Source organism: Salvia splendens, chromosome 6 (assembly GCF_004379255.2).
Source record: "Salvia splendens isolate huo1 chromosome 6, SspV2, whole genome shotgun sequence".
NCBI lineage: Eukaryota > Viridiplantae > Streptophyta > Magnoliopsida > Lamiales > Lamiaceae > Salvia > Salvia splendens.
The window spans coordinates 9,403,467-9,414,954 of NC_056037.1; the positions used below are offsets into that span (position 1 = coordinate 9,403,467).

Sequence of the window (11,488 nt, forward strand, 5' to 3'; positions counted from 1 at the left end):
TTTGCAGAGGCCGCCCCCTCTCCTACACAAATTGTGGTCGAAACCGTTTCTCTCTCTCTCTCTCTCCCAAAGCGTAAACCGAAAAAAGGAACACAGCGGTGACCTGTACATAATGCACTGACCTGTCTGCACTGCTTCCATTATTATTTCAATTTCATTCAAAAGAGTTGATAATTCAAAATTCAGTGGGGATTAATGCTCGCAGTGAAGCATGAGAGAGGAATCGAGGCATTCTCAATGGAAGACACAGAATTTGAAGACGAGAATTTGCTCGACACCATTAATTTCGACGACATTCTCATCGGAATCGGAGACGGCGACATGTTGCCTGATTTGGAAATCGATAACGAATTCTTCGCCGAATTCTCAGGCTCCGAATCTGAGACGAAATTAGAGAGTGAAAATATTTCGCTAGAAGATGCCGCAGCAGATTCAGTTTCCGATGTCGATTTGGAATCGGTTCAGAAACCCGAACCCGAACCGGAAGTGAAGGATCCGGATTTGAAAGAAGCGGACGACACGAGTAAGGTATCGTCGTCTCGCTGTAAAAATCCACCGGGGAAGAAGAAAACCAAGGTACTTAATGTTGCATAATCTCTGCTCAATTCTGTTGCAATTAATAAATGTTGATTTATTCAGTCAGAAATTAGAATTGTCTCTGTCGCTATAGGTGGATTGGACGCCGGGTGCAGGCGGTGGAGCAGCTAGGGATTGACAAGGCGGTGCCGTCGAGAATTCTAGAAATCATGGGAAATGACTGCCTTACACGCCATAACATTGCCAGCCATCTTCAAGTATGCTTCAATTCTCTCATTCTCTCTCTCAATACATTCCACAAATTGAGTACATGTCAAATTCTTTGCCTATGTCCAAAAAAATTAGCCACAATTTGTTTGGCATCATAAATCAAATATCCAAAAATTTAATTAAACATATATCGAATAAAATATATTAACATAATTAATTATAATCAGATAACATCTTAATTTGACACACCAACGTAGATTATATTATCAATTTTGAGTTTTGCTTTATTATTTTTTAATATACTAATTGTTTGCAATAAGACACGTCGTCCCCTTCATCTGCATTTTTCAAGTTAATCATTTTTGCATATCATTTCAATGCACAACACCAATTCTCAATAGTTAAAAATGAAGTAGATAAAAAAATCGTGTCAAATTAAAATTATGAAACACTACTACTCTCTAATATCACCCGTATATATAGCTACGAAGACTAAAAAATTGACGTATAGCTAGGAATCAAAAATCCAGAATAGATCAAATTCTTTTTACGTAATACTCCATTCATTTTTTTAATTGAAACACTTCTTTTCAATAAAGAGATTAAAAAAAGATGTTTAGTGTATTAAAGTGGGTGAATAAAAAATACTAAGAGAAATAATTAAGTAAGATAAATGAAGAGAAAATAAAGTATGAGAGAATAAAATAAGATAGATGAATGAGAGTATATAGTGTATATCTAATCTCATCTCCACAAGTCCGAGTTAAAAGTATCAGGTTTTTTTCTCCTTTTGTAGGAGTATTTATTTGATCATTTCATATCAAAATGTCTGGGTAAATAAAGAAAGTTACATCTCATCTCGTATCTTACTTTATCAAGATATATTACCGACAAAATAGTAATGTCACCTTATCAAATGTTTAATATACCGAATTTGATTAGAGTCTTTATTGAAATTATTGTGAAGTTGAAAACAAGGCACTTAGAGCATCTCCAATGGTCGGCGTCACCACCGGAGCGCCGATTTTTCGCCCACGCCGGTTTGACGCCGAACCATTGGAACCGGCGTGGGCGAAATCGGCGTCAAAATCGGCGTCGCCATGCCGATTCCCGCGCTGACGCCGGTTCCCACGCCGATCCTCACGGGCGCCATTGTGGCTCCCGGATCGGCGCCAAACCGGCGTCGGATTTAAATATTTTTTTTTTTTTTTCGCAAAACACTATATATACGCGCGTTGAACCTCATTTTCATTCGCACCACTTGTTTTAACGAGTAAGGGACCAACGCGTTTGTGGCATGTCGACTGCATTGCTGATATAATGTATGTCTGTATTATCATGCACAACATGATCGTCGAAGATGAAGGTGTACAACTGACTGATTGGGCCACCGACGATAATGAAGCAGGTCCAAGCCACGGCGTCATCACCGCCAACGTACGAGGTGGGGTACCGCACGATGAAGAAGCCCTCCTCCAAGCACATGCCGACATGCGTCAGACGGAGGCTCATATTCGACTGCAAAATGATTTAGTTGAAGAGTTGTGGGCGCTGAGGACTGCAAGGCGGTAGTTTTTATGCAAATTTATGTAATTTTTTAAATGTAATATTTTTAATTATTGTACTTTTTTTATATTAATGTAATAAAAAAATTTTAATATTATTATTCGAATTTTCCGTATTTGTCTCGTAATTTAAATTCCGTATGTTGATACAAGTGTAAATTAAATTATATAATTGTTATTAGTGATGTGGATAGGTAGTGTGAAGGCTATTTGATGGCTATTTGATGTCCAGTTGATGTGGCAAGCTGATGTGGCAGGAGAATTGTAGTGCTGATGATGTGGCAGTGTGAAGGCTATTTGACGGCTATTTGACGTCCGTCAGCATTGGAGATGCTCTTAAAAGTGTCTGGTAGCCCATCGTTTCATTTTCTTGGTCGATTTGTGTCAACGTGGAAAAGCGATTTGCTGTATGATAAAACCTTTTTTAAATGCTAGCTAGTACTACTAATTATTTGATAATGTCGTGGACTTCTGGAGATGACTACATTAAACAGTAAATTTTATATTTCTGTGGATCTTTATTAGTAATTACTTTTACTGTAGTTTGGAAATTGTAATTCGTTTCTACTTTATTATTCAATAGATCAAATATTGAAGCCAAAAGTTATATGCATGGAGTACAACAATCTTATTTTAAACTTAATTAGAATTTATTATCTTAGATTCTTTCTTTTAATCATAGTATTAAATTAGTTAGGACGAATTCCAGATGATTTTCTAAATATGATTATTCGATATAGTAGTGTAGTACATTATAGTGAGATATTCCAGATGGAGTTTTTCACTGAAGTAGTAAATAATAGAGGTTGAAATTCTCTGACCTATGTGTACCATTTTGAAATATTTGTACTAGTATGTCATTGAACTTATTATTAAGGAGTATTGTTTATTGAGTTATGCTGGTTTGTTTTGTCTCTATAGTGCTTTGGTTTACCATTTCCTTCGTGACTATGTGACTTGCCCTTGGCTCTTTTTAGTCTCTTACTTTGGAGTATATTTTCTTTTGGTTTTTATCTTTTGCTTGATGCATATAGGTCATATTTTGGTCATGCTCACCACCTTGTTCGTTTGAGTGTTTTATTACACTTATAAAAAAAAAGGAGTAGTGTTTATTATTAAAATATAAACTTATAAAATAAGGAGTATACTGCAATTAACATTTAAATATTAGTAAGGAGTACTAGAAACAGTTTTAATGATGAAATAATACTGATAGAATTATTAACTAAATAGTTTAGATTTTAAAGATTAAGATGCCTAATTGGATTGATTTGGTACAAATATTACAAAATGTACGAGTAATTTAAAATTATATTCCAGTATTTAAGAAAAACCAAAATTTATTAGCCAAATACCTAAGTAAAAATAATTTTGCAGAAATATCGATCTCACCTGAAACATGTGCAAGCGCGGGAAGCAGAGGCGGCGAGCTGGGGTCGGCGGCGGCAGATATACGGAACCACGGCAGATGTGAATCCTTGGATTGCACCCTTCCCTCCGAATTTTAGACCCTTACATGTATGGGGTCATCCATCCGTCGACCAATCATTGATGTACACGTGGCCTCCACCTCACGCTTGGCCGGCTGACCCATCATCCCTTTGGCATCCACATCACCAATATGTAAGCCTTTTTTAATGTTTACAACACCAATATTCACTCAAAACTACTAATATACATTTGTGTAATTATGTATTTATAGGTTCCGCCGCCGGCCACAATATATTTTCCGCAGCCGCAATTTCAACCGACGGTCATTATATAACTCGCTCTACTTCCATTCTTGATGTTTCAGTGCGTGCATTTTTAAAAAAAAAAACTTTTGTGTTTTTTAATTTGTTTCCCTGCAGAGATTTCCACGGCCGCCCACTGGAGTGCCGGCCGTGCAAACGGCGCCGCAACCGCCTTCCGATGTTCATCCGGTGAGCTTTCACTTTTCTTCCTTGATGATTTTTGAGTTGTCTTTTAAAGATAAAATGCAAGAGGAAACTCAAGTCACAAAACAACATTTTTTAAGTCTACCGTAACTATTAATTTAGAATAAAATCCATTTTGACATGGTTGAAAATTATAGTAGGAGTACTATTTATATTTCATTCAAGGATTCTAAAACATCTAAACGGATTCCTCAACTTACAGTCTAAAGAGAGAATAGATGCAGCCATTGGAGATGTTCTAGAGAAACAATGGCTGCCGCTGCCACTCGGATTAAAGCCCCCGTCCATGGATAGTGTGATGGCCGAACTACGGCGCCAAGGCGTATCAAAAATACCTCCCACTTAGCCTTTGATAATCAACTTGCTTCCAACTTCTCTTCCCAATAAATATGTGAGTTTTTATTTGAAATTAATTATTTGCATGTAAATGTGTTTTTACCAAATTTCTTGTAGTGTGTTTGATTTTATGAATATGTGTTTGCAGGCTAGTAGGAGTACTAGGACTAAGATTTGGTGTGTGGAGTGGTAGCGGATATGTTTAAGTTCATCATATAGGGAGTAGATTATGCGTATTTGGTTGTTAGTACAAAGTCGGCTTGTTTCAATAGTACAAGCAATTGTGCGTATTTGGTCACTAGCTACCACTAGAATAATTGTATAACTAAATATTAAAGTACAAAATTGGGAACTCTCCATAAAATGAATACGACCTAACTCCACATACATCTTCGTTTTTGCGGACTTGCTCCGTTTTCACTGCATTTTTTCTTTTAGAAAAAGATGAACAAAAGGGTTTATTGCATAAATGAGTTTATATACGCTAGTTTTTTGCTAATTAATTTGCAAAAGTAATTCATTTGGATAAAATAATTATTTTGTTAAAATTCAAATTAATTATTTTTATACTTTAGGCTATAAGAAGCAATCACAAATTATTTAGAATTCTGGCCCTACTGCTACTATAATTATTACGTCCTTTAACTGGTTTAGACCCACTTATAAATTTTAATATTATGGAGCCCAAATATAGGCGGTATTATATCTAAAAGCCCAATTTTATTAAGTAGGGATGAGACTAATTTGGATTGCGTAGTAAAATATTTAAAAAAGATCGAAAGCCCTAAATTTCTTGGAAACATTTTTAGTTGAGTTTATTGAGCCCACTATTAATACTTTACCAAAACTAAAATACTTACTAATAAATTGCTGGTTAATTTAAAGTTGCGCTCCCGTTCCGTAGGCGTTTGGGCGATGGTCGATGTACAACTCTACAAGAACAAATTTAGGTGGTAATGAGATGAGATTTGGGGATGGAATAATCATGAGAGTGGAATTTGAAACGAAATAAACATTTTTATGGATGGCAATGGTATATTAGGGGTTCCATAAAATAGGATCGATAAAAGGAGTGACTAATAGTACTATTTAATTAACTTAATTAATATCACAGAAAATGGACTTAGTCACTTATATGCGTATGCAAGGTAAGTTTATTTTGGGAGGAACTCGGAGCTCGACGCTTGGATGTGGGGATTTGGAGATGGGGATCCAGTTGATGGCGCTCGACGCCTGGATAAGACGACATAGCACCGCTAAGTGTGGTTGTGACATTTCGATCACTTCCTCGTAGGTGACAAATTTTATTAAAGTAAATTATTATTAATACATCAATCTCATTTTTTCCCTCTTCGTTATAAAAGACATACTTTGACTTGTATCGAATTTTAAGAAAGATAATGAAAAAAGTGAAAAAAATGGATCATATATTAATTTTAAAATAAAATTAAGTGAAATGTAAGATCCATTATTTAAAGTATTGAAAAATAAATGGGATGATTATTTCTAATTACCATTTTTTCTCTCACACCAATATAATCAAATATATTTTTCTCTGTCTTAAAATCTTGTGACAATATTAAGTGTGATATTTATTTTGAGACGAAAATTGTAAAAAACTATGAAATGAATAAATTAATAAAAGCGAAATAAATGGACTAAATTTGAAATGACAAAAAATCTTTCTTATTGCAGGGAATAGTATTTTGATCCCAACATTTATTCTGTATATTTGTCAAACGTAAATATTAAAGTAGATTTAAAGAAACGGTGCAACTGCAAACGCAATCAACGCTCGCACTTAGGTGTGAAACATGAAATTAAAAATTGATGGTTAGAAATTAGAATCATATCATAACTAACTCAACGGCCGACGCTATGATTGATCCCTATTGCTTTAATTTCGTGCTGTCCCATTCGATAATTAATCTTTCGACATCTCTAACTATTTTAGAAGAAAATACAACACTTTTTTGACTAGATCTTGTTCAACACAATTGCTACTTTCGAATCTAATTATTGACCCCCACCAATTTCCTAAATGACGGACATTCCTACTTCATTTTGAAATTTTGCATGTTTTTTTCACCTTTAGGTCTTGTTTAATACTACTATAGAAAATTATGGTAAATGTATATAAAGTGCTATTTACAAAACCATATTCATGAATATGTTATCATTTAAAAACCAAATGACGAGGTGAAAAACATATGAATATGCTTACTATCTGTGACTTAAGTTATAAAAAAATCACTTTTTATTTGTCCGCGTGGTAATAATAAACACACTATCCAAAAACCATAAAATTTATATAAAGAACTCAATCCAAAAAAATGGCGATAATCATGGTATAGTGAGATGTTGATGCTTTAGGCTCATGACTCCCACATGCTGCTTTACAAAATGTCGTAACAATAGACCCCACATTTCTTTAATTTCCTCAATTTTCGCATCACATTTCGCCTAACAAACCCAACAAACATTCAAGTTTCATTCTTACATATCCCTCTTTATATACACATATTACATACTATAAATCTTCACATCAACCAAATCAAAAAGCCACTTCAGTTTCTTGCTCTTACCACCAATGGCAACACTTGTCAAACCAATTACTTATTTCATTCTGATAATTTTAACGACATGTTGCCCAACTCAAGCTAGAGAGAGCAAATTCTTCTCCAAATATGCTCACCTAGCCACAACCAATTTTGTGTCAGTACCTAGTAGTACTAATCTCAAAATAGATGTCCCCTCATCTCCATCTCCATCCTCAGCTCCCTCCCCATCCACAAGCCATATCAGTGGCGTCCCAGCGGGGTCGCCCACGGCCCCCTACTCCAGCCCATCCCCGTCCCCTACAACCCTCGGGGACGAAGAGAGCCCATCCCCGGCCCCCACCATTGTAGACACCGAATACAGCCCGGCACCTAGTCCTACCGGGGCCGGAGAGAGCCTTGCCCCGACTCCAGAGTACAGCCTGGCACCAACCCCTAGTGTGACAAGCTCCAGAGATAGCCCTGCCCCGGCCCCATTTGAGGACGGGGAAGAAGAGGAGGAACTGAACAACAACAACAAGTACTACTATAACAACAACAACAAAGAAGCCTACACATATGCGAAGAGCGGGGCACAAGGCATGAGTGATACGAGAATAGAAGACAACAAGTACTACTATGACAACGAGCATGAGCACGAAAGCCAACCAGAGGGGATGAGCGATTCGAGAATACAAGGCAGCAGTGAGTACTACTACAATACCAAGCACGACAGCTACAGCCGTAGTGGCCGCGAAAGCCAACCACAGGGGATGAGTGATACGAGAATAGAAAACAACAAGTACTACAACTACAGCCCAGTGGGAGGCGAGAGCAGCAATGAGGAGGGATACTACTACAATGGGAGCTACAACAAGTCCAAATATGAGTTCGATTCGATGGAAGAGTATGAGAAACAGCAGGGTTATGCAGATGTTCAACAGGAGTTCATCAATCCTTGAACCATTTAAGGGTATCTTTTTGGTGATGACACAAGAGTGTGTGGTTTCAAATTTACTTGCAATGGGGTTCTGTTGTAGACTAATACTTCCAACTTCTTTGCCTTTTTTTGCTCTGTTTTTCCCTTTGCATTGGGCAATTGCCAAGTTGATGAATGGAACTTCTTGCAATTAATTACTCTATTTTTTCTTTCTATATAATATTTCAATTTAATATATACTCCTATATCAGTTGACAGACAGAAAAGAAAATTAGAAGGAAAAGTTATAGATATAGTATATGGTTCGTTACTCATGCTGCCATGCGAGCAATCAAGTAAAAATAACTTCAACTACAAGGTAGGCACTAATCATTTCAACTATAACATTCATCCACTGAAATAGAATGAAGCACTTAGTTCCGACTTCTTTTTGAAAAACCAAAGGACTACTGTCTAAAATATCAATCAAATTAATTGAGATTTCATACTTTTGAATTCATCAATTCAAATAAATTTGTAGTAAAGTGACAATAAATTCTAGAGAAGTACTACTATATATGAAATTTTAAACAGTAACTCTGTATAATAAAAATTTAACTATGTCATATAAGTACTACCTTCGTCCACTACCGATAGTCTTGAGAATGGACTTATGACCACTATCAATAGTCTTAATAGTTGACTTATGAATTTTAATGTAAAATTGGTTAAGTAAAAGTGAAAAATTAGTAAATGAAAAAAAGTGATTACGTACTTGTTAATGAAAAATAAGTTTCACTTCATTTTATTAGAGATATAAACCAGCCAAAAATGTACAAAAATTGTGCACAATTTCTGTGAATTTATCAAAATGGAAAGATATAACTATTGATTGAGGACGTGGCTAGTACAAAATTAAATCTAAAGGTTTTTTTGAAAAAGTTGAACACTGGACCAATAAAAAACCAAGAAAAAAAAAGTTCCAAGAATGATGGTGAGTGGTGATGTGTTAAAGGGAGAAGTTCCTTAACTCTAGATTTTGATCAATCTGGCGTCAAAATGGGTTTGTGCGTTTTGCACGTTTGAAAGGAAAGAGAGTAAGAGAAAAATAAAATTGATATTTCTTAAATGAATAATATGAATAACAATGTTCACTATTTATAATAGTGGATACTAACTTAATGAGCAAGACAAAAGATATGGAAAAGATATGCAAATTTATAATTAATTAACTAACTAAATAATAATAATAATAATAATAATAATAATAATAATAATAATAATAATAATAATAATAATAATAATAATAATAATAATAATAATAATAATAATAATAATAATAATAATAATAATAATAATAATCGTATCATGATGCTTGTGAAATCGTCAATGTTGATATGTCATCATCACAACTTGGTAAAGTCGATGACACAATACATCAATGTAAAGTCGATGACGATACATTTCTGTATCTCCGAGAGAAGTAGGATTAAGAAGATCCAGAAATTGATAATTGCGAAAACATTCAGGAACTTATATTCATTTTGTAATTCTGGCCATATATATTCAAGCCATTGCTAAGGGTGTCCACTATAAGGTGGACACGCCCAATAGCCCCGCCCCAGTTTTTTGTCCATAGCCCCAATTTTTTGTCCATAGCCCTAATTTTTTGTGTCCGCCACTATAGTGGACACCTCCAATAGTCCCAAATTTTATAATCAACTTTCATTTTATAATATTTCAAGTAATTAAGAACAAATTTATCGGACTCTTATACGAATTAAAAATAAAAATAAAAATAAAATACAAATTAAAATTAAAATTAGAATTACACACTAAATTAAAATTAAAATCACACACTACATTGAATCTAGTACAAATCACTACCAAGTTTACACAACGCCACTACCTCCCCTACGTGCCCACACTTCTTCAATCAAATCGGCCTGCAGTGTGTTCATTTCCGACCCCAAATTTTAGTGAGAGAAATTTGTATAGATGTTGTGTTTGAATGGTGTGAAAATAATGAATGGAGTGGGGTGTATTTATAGGTGAATTGAAATGTAAAAAAAAAAAAAATCGCATGCAATAGCCGCGGCTTCATCTTCGTGCCACTATAGGCGCCGCGCCTATAGCCCGGTCGCCGCGTCCTCGCCCCGCACGCGGCGATTCCGCGTCCGCCGTCTCTCCCCTCACCCGCCGCGTCCACCCCCACGGCGGACACCCTTCCCACTATAAGCCGCCCCGCTCGCGGCGACCGCCGCGTCCACCTTATAGTGGACGCTCTAATAAAATAGTAAAATCTTTGAAATTTTGGCCCTATCAAAAGAGGACCTGCATATATGGACTAAATTCCTGCGAAGAAGTTGGACCAACGATGTATACAAACCTCTCCAACGACATTTCAATAAATTTATTAGTATAAATTATTTTATTATAAGCGTAGCCCAATAGATACCCTTAATAGAACCATCATTAGACTATTTAGGTTTTCGTAGCGATAAAATAGATGGGGCTGGTCAATGTGTTTATAGCACCAAGCCATTTGGACTGATTGAATAGATGGGCCTGTAGACAAATTTAAGGAGTAAACTCTGATATCATGAAAAAGAAATGCTGAATTAAATATGTAATGGTTAAAAACTTGCAAAGTAACATAGGAATGACGATGACCGAATGAGAAAGACAAGAGCAATTAGATTAAGTGAGATAAGAACGTATTGATTTCACAATGTTGGAATGGACACGCGTCGTACAGAAAGTGGGCAGCACAGGAAATATTGGGCCCTCTGAGTACGGATAATCCGAGGCGGCTGCGGCTGCGGCTGCGGCTGCGGCGGCGGCTTATTACTCCCTCCGTCCCGCACTACTCGCACATTTCCTTTTGGGCACGGAGATTAAGGAATGAGTGATAGACAAAGTCAACAATTACGGCTGTAGGTATAAATTGTTACTAAAAATAGAAAGAGTGCAAATAACTTTGGATGTCCAGAAAGGAAATAAGTACAAGTAATGCGGGACAGAAAGAGTATTACATTCCAACATGGGCGGCCTACTCCCTCCGCATCTGACCTTTTTGTTCTGCTACCTCTTCTCCATTCTTTTTTTTTTCTTTCTTTCAATTTCAACGCCCCACTTTCTCAATTAACTTTTGTTTAGTATGCGTAAAACAATAATTGGACATCTCTTTATTACTAGTAATATTTTGTTTTTTTTATTATTATTTTGATCAGCTAAGCTAAGTGCAAAGAAAATCTAGGCGTGGAATTGTATACGAAGAATTAAAACCTAAAGCGTAATTAATCCCGCACACTGCACTCAACCACTCGGGCGGCGCCTCCCCCTATCCACGTCAAATACCTCGCTGAACGCGCCTAACAAGGGGCCCCACCACCAATCCCCATAACCGCCCCCCCCCGTCGCTATATATTTTTATATACTCACATC

General features: G+C 36.1%; 1 protein-coding gene and 1 pseudogene across 1 annotated transcript; both read left to right on the forward strand.

The window, feature by feature from the left end:
- On the forward strand, window positions 1-4,703 carry LOC121806966 (annotated as a pseudogene).
- Window positions 4,704-7,175: 2,472 nt separating this feature from the next.
- On the forward strand, window positions 7,176-8,084 carry LOC121808752 (microtubule-associated protein RP/EB family member 1-like). The gene has a single exon (XM_042209335.1). It carries the CDS (start codon window positions 7,176-7,178, stop codon window positions 8,082-8,084), a length of 909 nt encoding a protein of 302 aa, XP_042065269.1.
- Window positions 8,085-11,488: the final 3,404 nt, after the last annotated feature.